This window comes from Melanerpes formicivorus, unplaced genomic scaffold, assembly GCF_026170545.1.
Source record: "Melanerpes formicivorus ecotype bairdi unplaced genomic scaffold, bMelFor1.0.p_v2 SCAF_33, whole genome shotgun sequence".
In the NCBI taxonomy this organism is placed as follows: Eukaryota; Metazoa; Chordata; class Aves; order Piciformes; family Picidae; genus Melanerpes; species Melanerpes formicivorus.
Window position 1 is genome coordinate 7336001 of NW_027142385.1, and position 23019 is coordinate 7359019.

Genomic DNA, 23019 nt, shown 5'->3' on the forward strand with positions numbered 1-23019 from the left:
GGGGTCAGCCCTGGGGCGTTAGCTCCATTGTGCAGGGCAGAAAGGGTCGGTCCTTTCCCGTGGAAACTCAAACTGCCCTGAGGCCAGGCTGGCCTCCAGCATCCTCACTGCCACCGAGGCTCTGCAGGTGCACAGTGTGCACTTCCCAGCTGCTATCACCCAGCCCTGCTCAGGGCTTTCCTCCTCTGCCTTTTCCTGCCCTGGGCAGAGCAGGATGAGACCCTCTTCCCCCCTCGGGGTGGGCATTGGCTGGCAGCCCCCGTGAGCAGGAGGTGGGTTAGGGGCTGCTCTGCTTCTCCATGCCTGTGCACCTCTGCTTCAGGGCTGAGGATCTCCACTTCATTTTCCATTCCTGGAAAGCGGGGGGCGTCGCAGCTGCCGTGGCCCTGCCAAGCTGGCACCTCCCTCTGCTGCAGAGCTGCGGCCAGGGGGGGAATCCCCAGTGGCATTTCTGTCTGTGGAGAGATGGGGAAACTCCTCTGGCACAGCTTCCCCCAGATTCCCCCCAGCCAGGCAGGGGCTGGTGTCTCACACCCACTCGTGCGCCGGTCCCTGCTCCTCTCCCCACCAGCGCTCTGCCGCTCTGCGTGGGCAGGGTGGAGGCAGCCAGGCTGGAGGCAGCCAGGCTGGGATTTCCCCTTCCATCTCAGGACCTTCAGGCTCAGGAATTGCCTTTTTCTTTCTGGAGATGGCACAGAGCAGGGCAGGAGAAGTTTAGGCGCTGTGTTGTGTGGGGGCCCAGAGGGGGCTGAGGGATGGGGGACCAGGAATTGATTCATGTGGGGAAGGTGCTAACAAGCAGGCAAACCCTGCTCAGAAACCTTCCTCTCCTCAGGACCCCCTCTGGTTTGGTGGGTGAGGAGTCAGAGGAGTGTTTTCAGGAGGGGTGAGGCAAAGCCAAAGCCTGTGGGGGCAGAGCTGTGCTCTGCTGCCTCCCTGGCTGCTCCTGGCAGAAGCTTTGATGTGGCCACAGCAGCATCTGGTCGCCGTTGTGAGTGCTCCTGCTGAGACCTGGCCTGCCTGGGCTGCTGTCAGCTCTGTGCCATCCCCAGAGGACAAATCCTGCCATCCCTCTGGCCTGAGCACACAAGGCATGGTGCAGAAATCACCCTGTGGAGCTGAAGGCTGTTCTCTCAGCACAGCAGCTCTGCTGGGTTGACATCTGATGCTCCTGGTTTTGAGGAGAACTGCTTTGCCCCAGCATGCAGCCAGGGCTCCTTTGGAGAGCATCTCCCCAGCAGGCAGCAAGCCATTGGAGGTGATGTTCAGTGGGTGTTCAGCTGGAAGGGGAAGAGGAGAGCAGAGGCCACTCATTTCTGTCTCCCTCACCACTTTCTGATGGAGCTGTCAATCCCTTTCATAATTCACCCACAGCAGTTGCAAAACTTCCCAGGGTGCTTCTGTTGCTGCTCTGGGTAGAGGTTTCCAAAGCTCTGCTAATGAAAGAGCAACAGTTTCTGTGTCTGGGGAATGAGGAAATCCACCAAGGGGCTGTTGCAAGTGGTAAGACAGCTGCCTGTGGCACCTGGGGCAGCTCCTGGAGATGGTGGGGCTTTGTGGCAGGCTGGTTTGCCAGGTGAACTGTCCTCCAAGAAGGACATTGAGGTGTCTGGGGGTGCCCAGAGAAGGCCAACAAGGCTGGGGAAGGGTCTGGAAAACAGAGCTGAGGGAGCTGGTGGGGTTCAGTCTGGAGAAGAGGAGGCTGAGGGGAGACCTCCTTGCTCTCTACAGCTGCCTGGTTGCAGTGAGGTGGGGGTTGGTCTCTTCTCCCTGGATTCAGGTGATAGAAGGAGAGGAAATGGCCTGAAATTGTGCCAGGGGAGGGTTAGGTTGGACATGAACAACTTCTTCCCCCAAAGGGTTGTCAAGACCTGGCCCAGGCTGCCCAGGGAGGTGATGGAGTCCCCATTCCTGGAGGTGTTCAAGAATCCTGTGGCCATGGCACCTGGGGATGTGGTTTTGTGGCCATGGTGGGTTGAGGATTTGGACTGGATGATCTTTGAGGTCTTTCCCAACCAAAACAATTCTCTGTCTGCCCCCTGTGAGTGGGAGCTGCAGGGCTGGGAGGGACCAGTGAGCTGGTGTCTTGTGGTGGTCCTGGGGAGGTGTTGCACCCCTGCTTGTGCATCCCAGGACATCCCAGGCTAAAGCCATGCAGCTGGCCCAGCCCTGTGAAAACTCCATCCTCAGCACAAGAAGAAACTTCTTCGGTGTGAGGCTGCTGGAGCCCTGGGGCAGGCTGCCCAGAGAGGTTGTGGAGTCTCCTTCTCTGGAGACTTTCAAGCCCCAACTGGATGTGTTCCTCTGTGCCCTGCCCTGGGTGACCCTTCTTGGGTAGGGAGGTTGGACTCAACGATCTCCAGAGGTCCCTTCCAACCCCTCCCATTCTGGGATAGCATGGAGTTGACCTGGAACCACTGGGAAGTGTCCTCTTGTTGCAGTGCCCAGGGAACGGCCAGCACAACCCTTGGGCTCTTCCAGGCCCGAGCTGGACGCTTGGCACAGCTCTGGAGTGAGAAGGGAAATGAGCTGGTGAAATCCTCAGTGTCCTGCTTTAGACACTTGCATCCTCCAGAGCCTGGCCTGGCCTTCTCTCCACCTTCACCTCCTCCTTTTCTCCTCTGTGACATCCTAGGAAGTGCAGGAGGTTTGACTTCAAAGTGGTTGGCAAATATTTTCCACTCCAGTGGGCTAATTAGTCAAATTGCATTTCACATGCTAATTTATTCCCATCATATCATTAGAGAGAGAGAGATACTGGATTCTTCTTTTGCTCTCCCAGTGTCCTGGAATTCTGGAGACAAGACAAAAGCTTGGTTTGACCTTAAAGCCAGGCTCAGAGGAGCTGGGGATAGGAACAGATGATCAGTGCCCAGGTTTGCCGTGGCACAGATTTATTCCCTGCTGCATTTGAGGCCTCCTTCAGCTGAGGGCTGAGTGCCTGCAGCCTGGGTCTGGTGGGTGCAACGCTGTCCTTCGGCACACGGAGGAACGTTCAGATCGGCAGTAATGAGCTACTAATCCCTGTCTGCAGCACCACTATCACCTCGGAGTGCTGCGCTAATTGGCGGCTAATTGATCCTCCTGGGAGCGGGAATGGTGCTGCACCCCCTGCACCGGGGGGGGGGGGGGAAGGATCAGAGGGCGCCAGAGCTGGCTTCGGGGTTCGGTGTGGCGCTTGAGGATCGTGCCCCCCGAGGCTGAACCCCCCAAACGGAGGGGGTAGGTGTCTCCTCCATGCAGGGTCAGCTCCCTCCTGGGGGCTGCACCGTGGGGCAGGGATGCAGCAGGTGGCTGTGGGTGATGGGGATGAGCTGGCGAGTGGCACAGTGTGAAACCTTCTTGTCTGGCTGGCAGCTGAGCTCTGCAGAGGCTGAGACACTCCACACATCCTCTGCAACGTCCCTTGGGGTGTGTGTGTTTGGGGGTGTGTGTGTTTGTGGGGGTGTGTGTGTGTGCGTGGAGGGTGCCAAAGTTTCCTCCAAGAGCCTGGGAGCTCGGTGCTGGCAGGGACCAGAGGCTGGAGCTGTGCACCAGGCGTTGGGGGGAAGCTGCCAGCAGCCCCACCACGAATCAAGCTCTGCCGTGCTTCTGTCGAGGGCTGTTTCTTTCTCCTCTGCCTGCCTATGGTAGATGTTATCAGGAGGGAGGAGCTGACAGTGAGCGCTGGGACTGTTTCCTGCCCACAGCTGCAGGCAGAAAGAGCAAATCCCTCCATCCCCTGCTCCTGGCCACGCTCTCCTCTCCCCTGGGGTGAATGGTTGCTTGGTTTCTCTGGGCAAAGCTAGAAACTAAGGAAAGAAGTCTCCCAGGCTGAGTTCTCATCCACAAGAGCAGAAATTCAGGAGCATGCTTGGGATTTCTGGGCATTGCCCTGGCAAGGCTGAGGAGCCCACCCAGTGCCTTGGGTCCGGGTGTGGGGCAGCTCCAAGCCTCTCTGTGCTCCCTCACAAGTGCTGGGGGCGGTCCTGGGGCAGAATCTGTGAGGCCTCTGCTGTGTCCTTCCCTCTGGTTTCAGAGGGTTTGTTTGTCCTGGTGGGGATCCTACCACTGCTGACCCCCCAGGAGCTGTGAGCAGGCAAGGCACTGGGCTCTCTGGGCTGCAGCTTTGGCTGGCTGCTGGCACAGGCAGTGTCTGTGAATGGCTGTCCCAGGAGATTCTGGGGGTGGCATCTGTCCCTGTTTCCAGCCCTTGGCCAGGCTTCAAAGAGGGAATGGTTGATGTGACAGCTGAGTGTTTACACTGGCCTGAAGGGATGGGGGAAAGGGGCACTGGGTGCTGCTGTGTTTGGCTCACTGGTACTGAAGGGAGGTGGTGGAGCCTCCATCTCTGCAGTCACTCAGAGCCAGCTGGACAGTGTCCTGTGCTGCCTGCTCTAGGTGATCCTGCTCTGCCAGGGGGCTTGGGCTAGAATCCAGCCTGGCATTCTGTGATCTTTGGTGCCATTGCCACCTGTCTGTAGCTCAGGACATCAACTGATGCTCAAGGTGACATCCCAGAACGTTTCTCTCTTGCTTTGCCCTTCCTTCCCATTGTTTGGCACCAGCTGAGGGCAATGTGAGAGCTTCCTCCTCTTGCAACCTTCACTCTGGAGACAGCTCTGTCCCAGGCACAGGCTCTGCCTCTTGCACTTTGCCTTTCCCAGGTGGAATGGGATCCCTGAGCTTCCAGCTCCCTGCTCTCCTCTTCCATCCATGGGGACCCTCCAGCTCCAGTGAGCTTTCTCCACGGCTCTGGGCACTGCCACAGCAGCTGCAGCAGGGTCAGATCCTGGTGCCCACGTGCTGCTGGTGGGACTTGGCTCCATCCCTGCACCCCAGGCACCTCGATGAAGAGCAGATTGGCAGCGGAGCAGCTGCCTCCTGGTGGTTTGGCTCCGTGAGGACCTGCCAGTGCCATCTGCTGTCACCTCTCCCTTTGCAGGGGGGCTCAGAGCGGTGCCTGCACAAGCAGCTGGCACAGGACAGCTCACACGAGGCCAGTCCAGTTTGCTGACTGCTTTGGCACGTTGCAGGCACTCAGAGGTGGGTTGTGATGCCCACTTGGGGTCTTTGCTGAGAGCACAGAGGCACTTTGGCCCTGGCTCTCCTGCCCTGCCTCAGCAGACATCAGGAGTTGGTAGGTGTGGGTGTCTCCCAGTGTGTCCCCACTGCCAGGTGAGAGAAGGAGAGGAAATGGTCTGAAATTGCTCCAGGGCCAAGAGCTTTAGGTTGGACATGAGGAAAACTTTCTTTCCTGCCAGGGGTTGGCACAGGCTGCCCAGGGAGGTGGTGGAGTCCCCATCCCTGGAGGTGTTCAGGAAGCCTGTGGCCATGGCACCTGGGGATGTGGTTTAGTGGCCATGGTGGTGGTGTTGGGCTGGGGGTTGGACTCAGAGATCTTCAGATCTTTCCCAAGCAGGCACCTCTGTGGTTCTCTTAGGACTGGCTCCATCTCCCCCTGAGGAGATGACTCTCAGCAGAGCCTCGTGGCTGGTCCTGGAGCTCTTTGCTCCATCACATGCTGCTGTGATGCACAGAGCAGACAGGGTGGCTGCTGGGGCTTCAGGCTGGGCAGACCTTGTGATCTTTGGTGTCCTGAGCTCCTGGCTGCTGGAGTCATGTGCTTGGTGTCTGGAGAGGGGAAGCACAGTGCTGGGGCAGCAGCACAGTGCTGGGGCAGCAGCACAGTGCTGGGGCAGCAGCACAGTGCTGGGGCAGCAGCACAGTGCTGGGGCAGCAGCACAGTGCTGGGGCAGCAGCACAGTGCTGGGGCAGCAGCACAGTGCTGGGGCAGCAGCACAGTGCTGGGGCAGCAGCACAGTGCTGGGGCAGCAGCACACTGCTGGGGCAGCAGCACACTGCTGGGGCAGCAGCACACTGCTGGGGCAGCAGCACACTGCTGGGGCAGCAGCACACTGCTGGGGCAGCAGCACACTGCACCCTGCTGTTGTCATCCACAGCTTCCAGGTGTTACCTCCATGCAGGTGCTGGACATGAGCAGCACCCCAGGTGCTCATCTTCCTCTCTGCCTCCATGGTAAGAAACTTTCTCTGTCTGAAAGTGGAGCCTTGACTTGGTGAACCCCAAGGGCTGCTTACACCCAGAGGCTGCTTTGTGGATTCTCTTGTGTGATCTGATGTACAGGCTTCAGCTCTCTGCTGTGTCCTTGCTTCTCTTCTGGCTTCTCTGAGCTCCTGCTGGGGTTGTCCCTGGGGGTGCTGGGGATGTGGCAGCTCTCAGTGCCTGGAGGTCTTTGCTGGGGAACCCCCAGTTCTGCCCCGCTGACAGCTGCCTTTGTAGGCTGGGGCTGGGTGCTGTGAGCTCCAGGAGACAGTGAGGAGCTGCTTGGGATGTGCTGGGTGACAATCTTGGTGGTGTCTGGCTGTGACTTTGGTAACACAGAAACAAACCTGGTGACCCAAGGCAAGGGACCTTGCTCATCTGCTTGCCAGGAAACAGTGCCCAAAAAACCCCATCTCAAAAGAACCTCTTTCTGCTCCTCCTTTTCTTCTCCCTTCAGGCTCCCCTGAGAGCCTGGGGTTTTGTTTCTTTCATCACAGTTCCCTTCCCAGCACTTCTGCTTCCCATCCTGGAGGCCAAGTGCTAGTTAGGAACTGCAACCCAGCGAGGAAGGAGGGGAAGAGTGGTTTGTGGTGCCAGACCCTGGGCTGACTGACCAGAGCAGCTGGGAGGAGGCACTTCTGGGGGCTCTGGGGAGATGTGCTGAGGCTGGGGGAGGCAAGCTGGAAGCAGCTGTTCCAGCAAGGAGGGATCTGGCAGCATGGGGGTGGTGAGTCGGGGAGCCCCTGATCGGGGGGGACCCTCCTGCCTGGGCAGCCCTTGGAGCTGGCTGGAGCCAGGAAATGGAGACTAAGCCCTTCCCACCCTGCTGTGTGCAGAGCAAGAGGCAATCAAAAGCAGCTGAAAATCCCAGATTTCCCTTTCTGTTTGGTGGAGGACTGAGGGAAACACAGGGCAGGAGGGGGACAGGCTGTGGGGATGCAGCTCCACCTTCTCCCACTGCACAGAGCTGGATGAGCTGCACCCAGAGCCCTTGTGCCTGGCAGGGGAGCCAGGACAGCTCATCCATCCCCACGGACTTTGGAGTCAGCACAAGGCAGGGCCCTGCCTCCAAGTGCAGTCTCAGGGACTGGTTTGAGTTGGAAGGGACATTCAAGATCACCTAGTTCCAACCCCTTGCCATGGCTGCTAAATCATAGAATCACTAAGGTTGAAGGAGCTCTCTGAGATCACTGAGTCCAACCAGCAACCCAGCCCCACCATGGCCACTAAACCCTGGCCCCAAGTGCCATATCCACACATTTCCAGGCATGGGGACTCCACCACCCCCCTGGGCAGCCTGTGCCAGTCCCTGACCACTCTTGCAGCAAAGAAATTGTTCCTCATCTCCAACCTAAGCCTCCCCTGGTGCAACTTGAGGCCATTTCTTTTTGGCCTATCACCTGAAACTAGAGAGCAGAGACCAACCCCTACCTCACTCCAGCCTCCTTTCAGGGAGCTGCAGAGAGCAATGAGGTCTGCCTCAGCCTCCTCTTCTCCACACCAAACACCCCCAGGTCCTCTCAGCTGCTCCTCCCCAGCCCTGCTCTCCAGACCCTTCCCCAGCAGCTTTGTTGCCCTTCTCTGGACCTGCTCCAGAACTTCAATGTCCTTCTTGGAGCGAGGAGCCCAAACCCAGCCCTCACTGTTGGAGGTGCAGCCTCACCAGTGCCCTGCAGCCCTCCTGCCGCAAGCAAGCTTGGGGTAGGGACAGAGAGTGAGCTCTGCAGAAGGTGAATCTCTGCTGGGACTCAGAGCTGAGAAGGGGAAAGGGGAAGCTCCCTGAGGCTTTGCAGAAAGGTGACTCAGAGCAGGGCCAGGGTGACGCTGCACCTGCCTGCTGCCCTGCTGCACACCCACGTGTCATGGAAAGACTGAGAGGGCTGCTTGTCAGCAGGGTGCACACAGCGCTGGGGAAGGAACCAGCTGTGCCTCCCCGCTGCTCAGGGCTGGCACTCAGCAGTCCTGACCCACCCTGATGCTGCCTGCTCAGGAATGGATTTACCAGCCTGTGCTTTCCGTGTCCTGGAAAGTGGAAGGCAGGAGAAGCTCAGCAGGGGATGTGCCCTCCCTGGAGGTGTTCACAGGAGGCAATGCTGGGCAGGGTCTTGAGCAGCCTGGGCTGGTGGGAGGTGTGCCTGCCAATGGCAGGGGGATTGGAACTGGATGATCTTTGAGGCCCCTTCCAACCCAAACCATTTCTCTGAATCTACTTTGTAGCTGCAGGATGTCTGGGGGAAGCTGAGACGCTCAGGGAGCAGCTGAGACCCTCAGGGAGCAGCTCCTATCGCTGCCCATCTGGCCCCTGCCCCTGCTGGAGAGGCTCAGGTCATCTTTTCTAGCTGCCTTCTTTGCACTTAAGGGAGGGCAGAAAATTGGTTCCAATCTAATTTCCTACCAAAATAAGGCTGCTGCTGCTGCCATGGTGTCTGTTTGCCTGTGTCCTCTCTCTCCCCCCACCCCCCAGATGACTCCTGGCCCTGCTGGCCTGCTTCACAGAAATGTGGCTGAGAGCTCTCAGCTAATTAAGCCTCTGCAATTACAGCGAGATGAGATGGCTGAGAGGAGGGAAAGAATCTTGTCAATGCCCCAAAACATCTGCAGCATGAGTTCCTGCATGCTCAGACACCAGGACATCCACGTGGGAGATGCTTCCTGCAAACACTTTAACCACAGAAGCATTTTCAGGCTGGGGTTGTACAGTTTTAGGCACCAGAGGTGGGCTGGAGACACAAACCCCCTCAGGAAATGGCACTAAATTCAGGGCTCCTGGGGTGACCTCTGATGTGTTTTTGTTTTGGTGGAAACTGAAGTTCTTCAGCACTCAACATGATGCCTGGAGCCAAGATTTGGAGACCTTCTGGCTCTCTACAGCTCCCTGGAAGGAGGTTGGAGCCAAGTGGGGTTGGTCTCAGTTCTCCCTGCTAGCAACTGATAGGAGCAGAGCAAATGGCCTCCAGTTGGCACCAGGGGAGGTGTAGGTTGGGCATTAGATGAAACTTCTTCCCTGAGGGGGTGATGCCACTTCTCTGTGCTGCTAGGGCTTTATTCCACATGGTTTAGACTGGAGATGAGGAAGAAACTCTTTGTAGTGAGGGCAAGGAGGCACTGGAACAGGTTGCCCAGGGAGGTTTGTGGATGCCTCCTCCCTGGAGGTCAAGATCAGGTCGGATGAAGCCTTGAGCAAGCTGGGCTGGTGTCCCTTGGCAGGGGAGTTGGAACTGGATGCTCTTTAAGGTCCCTTCCAACCATTCTATGAATATGTGAGGAGGAACTTCTTTGCATGGAGGGTGGTGGAGCTCTGGGACAGGTGGTGGAGTCTCCATCTCTGGAGTCCTTCAAAACCCACCTGGATGCTGTCCTGTGCAACCTGCTCTGGGTCACCCTGCTTTAGCAGGGGGGGGTTGGGCTAGGATGATGTCTAGAGCAACCTGGGCTGGTGGGAGGTGTCCCTGCCCATGGCAGGGGGGTTGGAACTGGATGCTCTTTAAGGCCCCTTCCAACCCAACCCATTCTGATTCAAACACTGGAGCAGGCTGCCCAGGGAGGTGGCTGCATCCCCATCCCTGGGGGTGTTCACAAGCTGCAGAGACGTGGTGCTGAGGGGCACGGCTTAGCCCCAGCCTTGGCAGAGGTAGGGGATGGTTGGACTGGATGATCTTAAAGGCTTTTTCCAAGCAAAGCAATTCTTTGATTGTGTGAAAAGCAGCATCAGTCCTGGAGCTGAAGGACAAGAGGCAGGAGGGGGCAGGACAAGAGGCAGGAGGGGCAGCAGCAGCGTGGTTGGGCTCAGCCCCACGCCGTGACTCCGCGGCTGCCACCGAGCTTGTTGATATTTGTGCCACTGTAACCAAGAGATCACTCTGGCCCTTGGCCACCAGTGTACAGTATTGTTTGGAAGAACTTTGCTCCTCCATGCCAAATCCCCCCCCAACAAAAAGAGTTCTGTGAGCCTTTTGAGAGGGGCCCTGGAATAACTTCCCCCCTCGAAACAATGCGGAGCGGAAACCTTTTCAAGTGGTCACCGCTGAAGGGAAAATGATTTAGGGCTTTATCTGTTTTAAACATCCTTTGTCTGGGGGGGTCTAACAATACCTGGGAATGCTGAGAGACTCCTCCAATTCCTGATTGAGTTTTCAGCCAGCTCACTGACTGCTCCATCTCTGCAGTACCCAGCCCAGGGCTGGGGCTTTCTCTTGCCAGCCTCTCTCCTCCTGGCTCTCCTGTGGCCAGCAGCAGTCAGTGCAGACTCAGGCACTCTCACAGCCACTCACTGCAGCCCAGCCCAGCCCAAATGGCTTGGCAGGGGCTGCATGGTGTCACCAAGCACTGGGCAGGGCTGACTGTGGTCCAGCTGCTGGCTGTCTCCCACCAGGCTCCTCCTGCAGCTCTTCTGCCTCACCCCTGCGGCTGCTGCAGGCCCTCTGACTCCTCTCTCCTCGGCTCACTTTCAATCACATCAGCTCTTTGCTGTGCCAGAGCTTGGCTCCAAGGTTTCACTCCTCACTTCCAATCAAGTCAGCTTTCCTGTGGCTCTCACAGTGGCTTCCTGACGTGTCTGGGGTTTGATGGATTCTTTCCCTGATGCTCCTGCAGCCGGAGGAGATGCAGGACCATTGTTGGGACATCCTATTCCGTCTCCCTCCTTAAGGAGCTTGGTTCCTGTTTAACTGCAGCGACCTTGGGTGTGTGTTTGTGGTGTCAATGTTAGGTGAGTGGTAGAACTTCACTCTGGCTTCACCTCTTGCCAGGATGTGGCACCTGATGCTAGGGAGAAGAGACCAACCCCCACCTGACTCCAACCTCCTTTCAGGGAGAGAGCAATGAGGTCTCCCCTCAGCCTCCCCAGCTGTTATGCAGAGGACTTGTTGGAAGCTCAAACTCCTGCACTGAGCACCAAGCAAGGCAGGCAAATTGTTTTTCCTGGGGTGGTTTGTTCTTGTTGTTGTTTTCCCCTTTTGGTTCCAAGCAGCTCAGGTGGCCTGCTGTTAAAAGAGCTGACTGAGACGTTCTGGCAGCAAGGTGATAGGGAGATAAAAGCTGCCTTTAAGGACAAGCAGCTCAAGAAATAATAGTCCTTAGCAGAGGAGCTCTGGTGTGTCTGCAGCCTGTCAGCCCACAGCAGCCTAATGCCTGCTGAACTCTGCACTCCTGGGAATGCTGCAGCCAGCAGCCCCTGGAGAAGGAAAATCTGTGACCCAGAGCTGCAGCTGCAGCTCCCTCTCCACCTGGGATGGTCTGCAGCAGAACTTGCTGAGTGGTTTGTGGTCCTCTTGAAACGGTGAGCTCTGGAAGAGTGTGGCCAGCAGGTCAGAGGAGGTTCTCCTCCTCTACTCTGCTCCTAGTGAGGCCACATCTGGAGCATTTGCTCCAGTTCTGGGCTCCCCAGAGGGGCAGGGAACTGCTGGAGGGAGTGCAGCAGAGGCTATGAAGATGCTGAGGGGCCTGAAGCAGATCTGTGAGGGCTGAGAGCCCTGGGGCTGAGAGCCTGAAGAAGAGCAGCCCCAGAGGGGAGCTGAGCAATGCTCAGCAAGAGCTAAAGGGTGAGGGGCAAGAGGCTGGGGCCAGACTCTTGTCAGTGGTGCCCAGGGACAGCACAAGAGGCAATGGGCACAAACTGGAACCCAGGAGGTTCCACCTGAACAGGAGGAGAACTTCTTTGGTGTGAGGGGGCTGTGTTCCTGGGCTCACCCAGAGCTCAGCTGGTAGCTGGCCATGGGGGGCTGTGGGGAGGAGGATGAGGATGGAGTGTTGTTGTACCCGGAGAGCAGGTACCACCAGCAGAATGGACACAAGGTGCAGGAGAGCCTGAGCCAGCCTTCCTCCAGCCAGCACAAAGAGTTCACAGTGCCTGATCCGCCAGGAAAGGATCCCAAGAAACACCCAAAACCCGGAGGCAGAGTGAGTGATCCAACTGCCCTGGACCTGAAATGCTTGGCAGAGAATTGCCTGAAATCCACTCTTGCTGTAAGCTGTGGCGAGCGGTGTGTGACTCAGCCCCAGAATCCAGTGAAGCTGGGGCTGGGATTGTGCTTGCAAGAGAGGATTTGGTCTGGGAGGGACTGAGGGCTGGCAAGGAACCTGCTGCTCCCCAGATTTGCTGGGCTCTGACATCCCCATGCAGCTTGCCCTGAGTGGAGCAGGGGCACAGTTTCCCTTCTTGCACAAGCTGGGAGTTTTTTTTGGGGGGGTTTCTTTTTGCTGATCCTGAAGCAGCAGCAGCAGCAGCAACAATAGTTAATGAATTATTATTCATTCTTATCAACTGATCTTCCAGTTGAGGCTGGGCAGTGGAAAGTTTGTGGAATCTGAATGTCCAAAAGAGGTTTTGGTTTAGGGCTGGCTGTGAGTGCACCAAGCAGCCTGGCTGCTAGCTGCTCATTCTTTCCTCTCAGCAGTGCTTTTCCTCCACATCCCTCACAAACAGGAGAAGGGCTTCCCCAGCCCCTACAATAGGAGGAAGTGTCCTCACCTCCATTTTCCATGCCTGACACAGAGCACTGCAGGGATTTGCTTGGATCTGCCTCATGAGCTGGTGCCAGAGCTTGGAGCCAGAGGCTGGGTAAGGTCACAGCTGCCCCAGCCCAGTTCCCAGCAAGAGGATGGACTTGAGTATAGGAAGTTCCATCTAAATGTGAGGATTGTGGTGAGCTGGCAGTGATAGGACAGGGGGGAATGGATGGAGGCTTGAGAAAGGTAGATTTGGATTGGAGATTAGGAAGAAATTCTTTGCAGTGAGGGTGAGGAGACACTGGAACTGGTTGCCCAGGGAGGTCATGGATGCCCTCTCCCTGGGGGTGTTCAAGGCCAGGTTGGTTGAGGCTTTGAGCAACCTGGGCTGGTGGGAGGTGTCCCTGCCCATGGCAGGGGGTTGGAACTGGCTGATCTTGAAGGTGCCTTCCAACCCAAACCCATATGAAGAGGAACTCCTTTCCACTGAGGGTGGTGGGGCACTGGGACAGGCTGTGGAGAGCGGTGGTGGAGTCTCCATCTCTGGAGTCCTTCAAAACCCACCTGGGTGCAACCTGCTCTGGGTGACCCTGCTTTAGCAGGGGAGGTTGGGCTAGGATGATGTCTGGAGGTCTCTTCCAACCCCTATCACTCTGTGACTGCTGTGATGCTGGTGTGGGTCCCGGGTCACTGGCTTGTGGAGCAGCAGGAGCTGCTGGTGCTGCGATGCTGGAGATAGAGGCAGCTGGGGCTGATCCTTGCTTTCTCTGGTTGCAGCTGAGATCAGCTTTTCTCAGTCCTCTGACGCTGTCCCACTGAAGCCTCACTGGGTTAGGTGAGGTGGTGCCAGGGTGTGCCCCTGGATGGTGGCAGGAACACTGGGGTGGGGGTTGCAGGCAGCCCAATGCCGTGCAGGAGGCAGCAGCCCCTGTGAAGGTGTTTCTGAGGGATGCTTTGGAGCAGCCTCACTGGAGGGGGGTGGGGGGAAACCAAACCAGCAATACTGAGCACGGGAACTGGGTCACTGTGAGTTGTGTCCTGTAGGAAATTTGCTGGAAAGCCCTTCTCAGAAGTGGAGCAGTGAGATGAAAGCAAAGGAGAGCACTTGCTGGGAGGGCTGGAGGATGGAGCTGAGGGAGATGCTCCAAGGCTGCGTGTACAAGCTTGTACCTGCTGGGAAGAGATGACCTGGGGTCTGTGCTGAGCCCCAGTTACTAAGAAACAAGCTAAGGCCTGAATCTGCAGGTCCTGACCCAAATGGATTGAGCTAAAGCAGGAAACTGACTTCAGGTTTGCCAGAGCCCTCCAGCGATCCTCACTCTGTGCTCCTGGGCAGCCTGCGGGCTGCAGACTGCAGCACTGGGACAGGGATTTGTGGTCTGTGGATGCTCCCATGTGAGTCTGGATGCCTTCAGCCAAGGGCTGACTGCAGAGGGGCAGAGAGAAAGAGGGCCAGGGATTTCCTGCAGCACCCAGCTGCTGTGCCCTCCCTCCCTCCCGTGCCCCTGTGCCCGACGGGGCACCCGCAGCTGATGTCAGTGCAGGCTGTGGAAAGCGTTGGCTGAGTTTGCCCAGGGTCAGAAGATCTTCTCATGTTGTGTTATATTATATTCATTTTTTATAATGGCCTGCTCAGTGGTTGATCATTTGCTTCAGTCCCCTGCTCCCAGAGTCACTTCCCTCCCAGATAATTGCCTTTCCCAACCCTTTTTAGGCTTCCAAGAGTCGGAGGGGAGAAACCCGAGGGTAAGATCCTGCCTCGTTCCCTCTTGGCTCTGGGCTTGGAGGCCAGCAAGAAGCCCTGAAAAGTTTCATTTGTTTTGGATCTCAGGATTTTCAAGAGCCTGGCCCCTGATGGCTGAGTGTTTGGGGTTAGCTAGGCTGAGCCAACATCCTGAACTTGGGCTCCTGACCCTGCTCTGAGTGTTTTGCTTTTCAGGCCCAGAAGGTTCCCAGGAGAGGAGAAAGGAAACTGCCTGCCTATTTTTAAACCCTCTCAGTTGCCTTCCTGCCTTATATTATTTATTATCCATTATCAGAAGTGGTTTTTTTCCCCCCCTGAAGCCATCCCTAGTGGTCAACCAAGGGACCGGTGAAAATTGCTCAGCAAACAGAGCTGCATCTTGGCTTAGAGGTCAGACAGGGCTGGAGGGCTTTGAAGGGGTTTGAGGGCTGTGAGCAGTGCTGCTGTTTGTTCTGTGTGCTCCAGCAGTGCCAAGCAGCTCCAGGGGCGGGCCAGGGTTTCACTACCCAAAGAGCTCAACACCAAAGGGAAGTACAGGCTGCATTCCAAAGGGAGCCCAGAGAGGCAATGCTCGTTTAGAATAGAATTGAATAAACCAGGTTGGAAGAGACCTTGGAGGTCATCCAGTCCAACCTCTCACCCAGCACCATCTGATCAACTCAACCATGGCACCAAGGGCCTCATCCAGGCTCTTCCTAAACACCTCCAGGGATGGGGACTCCACCACCTCCCTGGGCAGCACATCCCCAGGGCCAATCTCTCTTGCTGGGAAGAATTTCTTCCTCACCTCCAGCCTAAACCTCCCCTGGCACAGCTTGAGACTGTGTCCTCTTGTTCTGGTGCTTCTTGCCTGGGAGAAGAGACCAACCCACCTGGCTTCAGGGAGTTGTAGAGAGCAATGAGGTCACCCCTGAGCCTCCTCTTCTCCAGGCTAAGCAACCCCAGCTCCCTCAGCCTCTCCTCCCAGGGCTGTGCTCCAGACCCCACCCCAGCTTTGTTGCCCTTCTCTGGACACCTTCCAGAGAAGAGAGCTGGGAGCTGCCTCTGGTTTCTGTCCATCCAGGCTGAGGTGGTGATGCAGGACACCCATCTCATGTCACAGCACATCTTGCAGTGTCATGCAGTTCCCTCGTGACACGCTGCTGGGTCTGAGGACGCTCCTGTGCAGAGAGCATCATCACATCCTGCCTGCAGCAGAGAAAGCTGAGAGAGCTTTGCTCCAAGAGTGGTCAGGCACTGGCACAGGCTGCCCAGGGAGGTGTTGGAGTCCCCAGCCCTGGAGGTGTTCAAGAAACCTGTGGCCATGGCACTTTGGGGCATGGCTTAGTGGCTGTGGTGGTGTTGACTTGCTGGTTGGATTTATCTTAAAGAGTCTCTTCCAACCAAACCAATTCTGATTCTATGACCTGACCCAGCACCAGGGGGTGACCAGGCCAGGAATGGGGGCTGCAACTCTGTGCCCAGGCAGGGTTAAAACCCCCACCCAGAAGGCACAGGGCTGCCTCGGGCAGAGCAAAGTCCTGCTGCAGGGCTGGATTCCCTTTCACAGTGTCCCAGGAAGTTCCCTTGACCCTCCCTGGCTCCAGATAAGCAGGACAATAGCCCACATTGTCCTTGCTCATCCTCCTGCCGGCTGAACTTTCAAGTTCGAGGCATATCACAGCCCTGGCAAGTGGGCAGGCGGGGCAGGAGGTGCTGGTGCCCTCAGCAGAGCTGGGGCTGGGAGCACCAGCTCTGTGTTCTCCCTGGAAATCAAGGCAGAGGGGCTGGAAGGCTGTGGGAAGCTGCTGTTATTTCAGCTGTGCAGGGAGCTGAGGCGTTAAAGTCTGCGTTTTGGTGTTGTCAGCAGCAGCTGCCTGGCCCCTGCGATAGGGTTTTATCAGCAGCCCGTCAGCGGGGAAGGGGAAGGGCCAGGGCAGGGCTAGCACCCGGTGCCGGCGGCGGGGGGAAGCACAAACAGCTCTGCCTGGTTCTATTTGCTTCCAAAAGCAAAGCTCCTCTGCGGGGTTCCAGCATCGTCCTGGGGGCTCAAGACCTCTTGAAAGCAGCCTCACTGCCCCCTGAGGTCCCTGCTGGGCTGAGCACAGGTGCTCTGGTCCCCACTTTCCCCCTGCACATCAGGGACCTGGCACAGGGAAGGGCTCAGCCCCGGCCCCTGGCACTGACTCGCTGCTCATCCTGGGTCACATCCCTTCATCCCCCCAGGGGGTGCTGCGTGGGGACAGTGACTGTGTCACCCCATAAAGGCCAGCTGTGGAGAGCAGGGGGCTGGGCACTGCTCTGAGCCCACGTGGCACTGTTGGCCAGGGCTGAGCTCATGGGGGGGGAGATAAAACTTGTCTGTTCAGATCAAATGTGCACTGTTAATATGCATGCACTTGCATTTAATGCTTTTGGGGGATTGTTTAATGTTTGGAGGTTGATTTTTTGGATGGTGTGTGTGAACCTTACTGCTCTGGACAACTGACTGTAAGGAGGTTGGGGTGAGGTGGGGTTTTGGTCTCTTCTTTCAAGTCACTGGAGAGGAAATGGCTTCAAGTTGCACCAGGGGAGGTTTAGGCTGGAGATTAGGAACAATTTCTTTGCTGCAAGAGTGGTCAGGGATTGGCACAGGCTGCCCAGGGAGGTAGGTGGTGGAGTCCCCATCCCTGGAGGTGTTCAGTAACTGTGTGGCCATGGCACTTTGGGGCATGGTTTAGTGGCCCTGGTGCTGTTGGGTTGATGACTTGATGACCGCAGAGGTCTTTTCCAACTGAAACAATCCTATCAACCCCAGACCTAGGAGCTGCAGGAGGACCTGGTGATGCCAGCAGCCTCTCCCAGAGCCACTGTCACAAACAGCTTCCCTCCCTCCCACTCCCCCAACCCTCCATCCCAGCTCTAACTGCTCATCCCCAGCTCTAACTGGGACTCCAGCAAGCATCCCCCACCATCCTCCCCCATCCCAGCGCACCCCCAGCCAGCTTCACCCCTGGGGCCTGCTGCCTGTCCCCCTCCCTCCCGCTTGGTGTTTTTCGAGGTTTCGTTTTTATGTTGGGTTGGGTTTTTTTTTCCCTCTTCAGCTCGGTTCCTCCCTCCGCTCCTTCTCCCCTCCCTTCCTAGGGGCCGTGCCGTGCCGAGCCGGGCCAGCCCCCGGGGCGGGCGGAGGCTACAGGAGGAAATCCAGTGCCTGGTTTTACAGCCTCGCCGGCTCCGTCCCGGCCCCTCGGTGACATCAGGCAAAGCTGGTCGGCGGCGCGGGGGCGGCTGCGGGCTCCCGGTGCCTGCCCCGCTGGCTGCGGGTTCCCGGTTCCTCCCCGCTTATCCCGCTGCGGCTTTTCCAGCCCTGGTGGCTCCGGACCCCGGGAATCCCCCGCTCCCTCCATCCCTCCCTCCATCCCCGGGCATCCCGGGGGCTGTGGCGGAGTGCGGCTCCGGGGATGCGGGGGGACCGATGGTGAGCCGCCGGCGCTCCCCTGCCCCGCACCATGCCGCCGTGCCCACCCCCGAGAAGATGTTCGAGGGCTGCCGGCGGGCACGGAGCCTTTGGGGGGGCGTGAAGCTGGAGGTGGCAGGGGAGAGCAGCCCGGTGGTGCTGCACAGCTTCACGCAGCTCGACCCCGACCTGCCGCCGCTGGAGGTGAGTGCGGGATGGCCGTGCGGCGCCGGGGAGGGTCACTGCTGTGATAAGTTGAGGGGAACTCAGCCTGCTGCAGGGTGGGAGCGTGGAGCACATCCCTGGCTGGTCGGGGGTTCTGAGTCTTGCAGGCAGCCAGGCCAAAGCTGGAGCAGAGCTCGGCGAAGGGTTGGCTGCGTGCAGGCTGCTGGCTGCGTGCAGGCTGCTGCCTGGAGTTCTGTTTCATTGTATTTCGCAAAACCTCTACTTTGTTGGGGTTTTTTTGCCCCCTCTTTTTTATCCTGCCGTGTGTCCCAGTGCCATTGACCAGCAGGCAGGCTGCCAGGCTCTCTGCTGGGAGAAACCAAGATGCTGGTCCCTCAAGACAACAAGGGAAAGGGGCAGGCTGCTAAAACTTCAGGCTTTTAAATAATTTATTTGAGACTCTGGCAGCTGGAGGCAGAAGTTTGCTCAGAGCTGAGCTGCTTGGAAAGGCTTCAGGCTTGGCCAAACCACAAAAGTGTCCTCTGGGAAGGTTGGAGGCATCGGGAGGGCTTCGCTGGAGGATGCAAAAATATTTGTGCTGCTTTCAATTCGACCTCGGGGGGGTTCGGAGTCAAACTTGGTCCCCTGGAGGTCTCAGCCTGAGTGGTTTGTTGATGGCAGCAGCATGTGGAGGCGCTGAAATAATCTGAGTCAGGGCTGTGCCTTTCTTTTTCTTAGTAATGGATGATGAAGTCTGGCGTGCCAGGAATGTCATTGACTCTGAGCAAACAGTGTGGTAGGAGAAGTTCAGCTGGAGGAGGGGCTGGGGGGGCTCAGGGGGGATGCTTTCACAGCAGCCTGGCGGCGCAGGGGTTAATACCAGCCAGGGTCAGCGAGTCTGGCTTTGCAGGGATTTAGAGCCAGCTGCAGATGTGCTTCTCAGCTCTGGATGCTTCCCGGGGAGGGGGAATCACCACTGAAACCTTTTGGGTTGTTGTGCAGATACCCGGGCAGGGCAGCCAGCATTCCAGGGGGTGCTGGCTCCTTCTCCCGGCGCTAAACCATCTCCCCCATAACCTGTGATGGAAAGTCTTGGTCAGGCGCTGCTGGGAAGGGATTATCTCAGCTCTGGCTGTGTGGGTTCACCTCTGGCCTGGTGGCAGGGGCTCGTCAGCTCTGCTGAGAGTTCATGAAAGCTCCATCCAGCTTATTTTTCCCCTCCCTGCCTCTCTCTCCTGGGGGTGGGCGTACTGACATTGTTTGGAGAACATCATCTGGTTCGTGTTATGCCTGGCAGGAAGTCCAGCCTCCGGCCGCCGCGCTCCGGGAGGCCAAGGGGCCGCGGGTTTGGCAGGAAAAGCAAGGAAAGTGGGGAGGAAAAGAGGGGGTGACACAGAGTGCTGCCCTGAGGCCAAGGGGAGAGCCTGCCTGGCATGTGTGAGCCCCCTGCCCCCCGGCTGCAGTTGCCTCAGGAGCTCCAGAGAGGGTTTGGCAGCACCTCAGGGGATGGGGGCTGCAAAGTCATTGGGGCTGAGGGTGGCTTTGCACGGTCCTGAGCACAGCAGAGAGAGATGACTGCCCACCAGCTCTCTTCTGAAGTCATCTTTGCCCAGATTTCTCCTCTGGGGCCCTGCTGTGTAATGGTCAGAGCACAGTCCTGGTGCCTCATCACTTGGGCTCTGCTCCCAGCCCTGAACAACCGTGCAGACTCACTGCTCCTTTCTCTCCACCATCCATTTGCAAGTGATGGAAAGAAAAGATGCATCCCAGAGCTGAGCAGGGTGACCCTCTGAGCAGCTCTGAGATGCTTGAGGAGCTGCTACCTTCTGGTGTGTTCCCAAAACTGAGTGGGCTTAAAGGTCTCTTCCAAGCAAACCCATTCTGTGAGTCTGTGTGAGAGCCTCCAGCCTGGGTTGTGCTTGCTGGCACGACTGGGGAAAGGCAAAAAACCAACCCCAGTGTCAGTGTGGTGACAAGTGTCCTGGTGTGGTTCTGGCCCTGGGGTAGAGTTACTCTGCAAGATGCAGGCTGGGAGGAGAAGGCAGATTACTGGGCAAGAAACCCCCCTGGAGACCATCAGTGTTTTGCTGAGCCCCCTCGACAGTCCTGCAGTGCTGCTGCTGGTCCCCAGATCCCTGGGCTGCCACCTGTGCCAAGGGAAGCTGTGCTTCCCAGGCTCAGAGATGGTTTTGGCAGAGCTGTGCCAGTTCAGGATCCAGTCTGGTCCCACAGGGAATGGAGGATCCTTGGAAAGCTGCTGCTGGCAGGCTGCAGGGAGCGTGGGTCTCATTTGGGGCTCCTTGGCTGAGCCACTGTGAGGGATGTAGTATCCCTGTATCACTCAGCACTGCCATCCAGCCCCCAGCCTTCCCTTCGAGGTCCTACTCGAGGTCTCCTGGCCAGGTGTTGCCAAGTGCTGTCCAGAGGGGATGGAAAACTTGAACTGTCTGAAGCAGGGGATGGGCAGAGCAGCTCTGCAGACCTTCAGCTTTGACCTTCCCAGTTCTAATCCATCCTAAATCAGCAGGGAGTGTCAATCCTTCCTGCCCAGTGGCAGCTGCAGAGTGAATCTGGTGGCCCTTCTCCCGGTCCTTGCAGGGCCATAAACAGCCCTGCAGATGACACAGACTGAAGCCCTCAGGAGGCTGCGGTGCTGGACCGCTGAGGCGCGGCTGGGCTGATGCCTACCCCGAGCTGCTGCTCTGTGCTTGCTCTCTGCCCTCTCTTTTCTGAACGATTAGGAGATTCTTTTCTCCCTTTTTTCAGCTGCTAAACACACCCTCCAAAAGTTTAATTGCTCGGCCCAGATGGCCTTGGGGACGGTGCTTGTTCTTTACGGCTGGGAAAGAGGTGAGGGAGGGGCAAAGGAGAGCTCTTAAAAGCCATTTCTGTTTGAGCTTCCTCTGGTGCCTTTGGAAGCAGATCCTTTTCTGCCAGCCGGTTCTCCTCCCCCAGGCACAACCTGATATGCCCCTTGCAATCTGCCAGATGATCATCATCTGTTGGTATTTCTTGGATGGGGACCTACCTTCAGGCCCCCTGCCAGAAAGGTTTGGAGCCTGAGGTGAGGCTGGGAGCAGTCTGGGATGCTGCTCCTTGGTGGCTGCTTCAGGGGAGGGGGAAATAACAAAAGTGGGAGGGAATTTTTTTGGTTGTTTATTTGGTATTGATTAGAGAGGAGCTGGAGAGAGGTTTCTGTGGTGTTCCTCAGAGGCTGCTGTGCCTTTTTTTCCAGAGGGGTGGGAAAGCCTCTGGTATGGGGATCTTGCTGAGGTTTTAGTGGCTTTGGTACCAAACTGGCAGCGCTGGAAACTGAAATCTTTGTTTATCCCCAGGCTGGATGGGCAACATCCCCCCCTCAGCCACCCCCATGCCTTAGCTTTGCTCCTGGGGCTTCCTGCAGTGGAGGAGGCAGGAGGTCCCATGCTGCAGCTCAGGGTGCTTCAGGGCCCCCCAGATCACACTGTTGCTCCTTCCCAGCCATCTGTTTTGTAGGGATCAGGGAGGAGATTGCAGGGCAGGGGCAACTAAATGGAGACTTGGAGGATCTCCAAGCTTCCCAGTGCCTGAGTTTGGAGTGTGATAAGCAAAAAGAGCACCAAGCTGGTTGGGTCTGCCTGCAGGGGTGGGTCTCACTCAGCCAGCACCATCCCAGAGTTGGGGTGTCAGCTGTGCCCACCCCACCACTCGGACCAGAGCATGGCTCTGCTCTTAGGGTCGGTCTGGCCACAGGAAGAGCTACACCACCAGCAGCTTCTCCATCACCTTTTCCAGCTCTCTAATTGCCAGCTGCTCTGTCCCCCAAGGGATGTGTAATTGAAGGAGCAGAGAGCTTATTTAGGTCACTCCAGACCACATTTAAAGGCTGGGCAACCCCTGCTTGTACTTTCTCCACCACAGTTATCTCCAGAGCTGCCTGGTGCTTGGCTTTGCAGTGCCCATGGCTCCTGTTAGTTCAATATATCTTTGCAGCAGGGCTCTTTCAGTTCTCAAATACTTCTTCATCTCCCACGGACCCAGCAAGAAGGGGGGGAAAAAATGTGGTTGCTAAGGAGCAGGATTTGGATACAAAGCTGGCCAAGCTGCTGGCAGGGGGCCCAGGGGGCTCCAGCACAGCTCATGGTGGGGCAGAGTTTGTGCATGGCTTTGGTAGGATGGCACTTGTGGGGTCTGCATGGAGGGGTGTGTGTTTGTGTATCAGGATTTGAGGCATCCTGAGCCTTAGGGAGAAAGAGCTGAGGTGTAGGGCTCATACCTGCAGTAGATTTGTTGGTCCTGTGCATGATGCTGGACCCAAGGACAGCATCTTTGACCCTGTCCAAAATGTGTGGTGTTTGCTGAAGGGGTCTGTGTGGCCTTCATTCTGCAGCATAAAGCAGCTGTAAGGCTGGAAAGTGAGGCTGGCAGGAGGGCTCCTGCCAGGAAGGACTTGGTGCTCAAGGAGAGCTGCTGAGCATCACACAGAAACTTTATCTCAGCGTCTGGCTGGAGCGTGCCTGCCTGGGAAAGCTTGGCAGCAGGGCAGGGACCGAGCCGCTTGGCTCCTTCAGTCGTCAGCCTGTGTCATCCCCGGGCCCGTGTCAGGCATCAGAGCAGCCCCAGCCCTCCTGGCTCATAGAGCTGCAGTAAAGATGGATTTGGACTTTGCTCCTGTGTCGTTAGGGAGAGGGAGCTCTGGGATTCCAGTAATCCCAGCTGCTCCCCAGCAGCTTGGCCGTCTGAATGGGGACGCAGGGAGGGGACTGGGACAGAGGCGTGACAGCCAGCCTGCTCCAGGCACACTGCAGGCTGCCACAGGAGCAGCTTTGCCTGCAGGTTCAGAGTATCAGGTTCATAGTACCAGTCAGGGTTGGAAGGGACCCCAGGGATCATCTAGTTCCAACCCCCCTGCCATGGGCAGGGACACCCCACACTAGGTCAGGCTGGCCAGAGCCCCATCCAGCCTGGGTAACCTGCTGTGCTACACCAGGTCTTAAACACCAGGTAACCTGCTGTTTGCAGCAGGGCTTTTGTGGATGAGCCTTTGGGGCTCTGCCAGAGGTGACAACAAAGCCCTTTCCCAAGTCCCTGCCTGGGCCATGTGTCCGTGTGGGCTGCAGGGAGCACACCCTGGTGGTCTCCTTTGGTGTTGGGGTGGGGGAGGGAGTGGTGGCTCTGCCAGCCCCTAAAAGCTCTGCCCCTCTCCCCCTGATTTTGTTTTGTT

General features: G+C 57.4%; 1 protein-coding gene across 5 annotated transcripts in view; it reads left to right on the top strand.

The window, feature by feature from the left end:
* The window catches only part of RALGDS (ral guanine nucleotide dissociation stimulator), a 64061-nt gene that overhangs the window by 17987 nt on the left and 23055 nt on the right, over positions 1 to 23019 (top strand). For 3 of the 5 annotated variants that reach the window (XM_068155924.1, XM_068155925.1, XM_068155927.1), the window contains exon 1: positions 17440 to 17855. The exons of the other annotated variants lie outside the window; for them this stretch is intronic. In XM_068155924.1, coding sequence (XP_068012025.1) covers positions 17670 to 17855 — 186 coding nt within the window. In that variant the 5' untranslated portion in view covers positions 17440 to 17669. Of the gene's footprint in view, positions 1 to 17439; positions 17856 to 23019 lie in introns of those variants that run through there. 5 annotated transcript variants of the gene reach the window in all.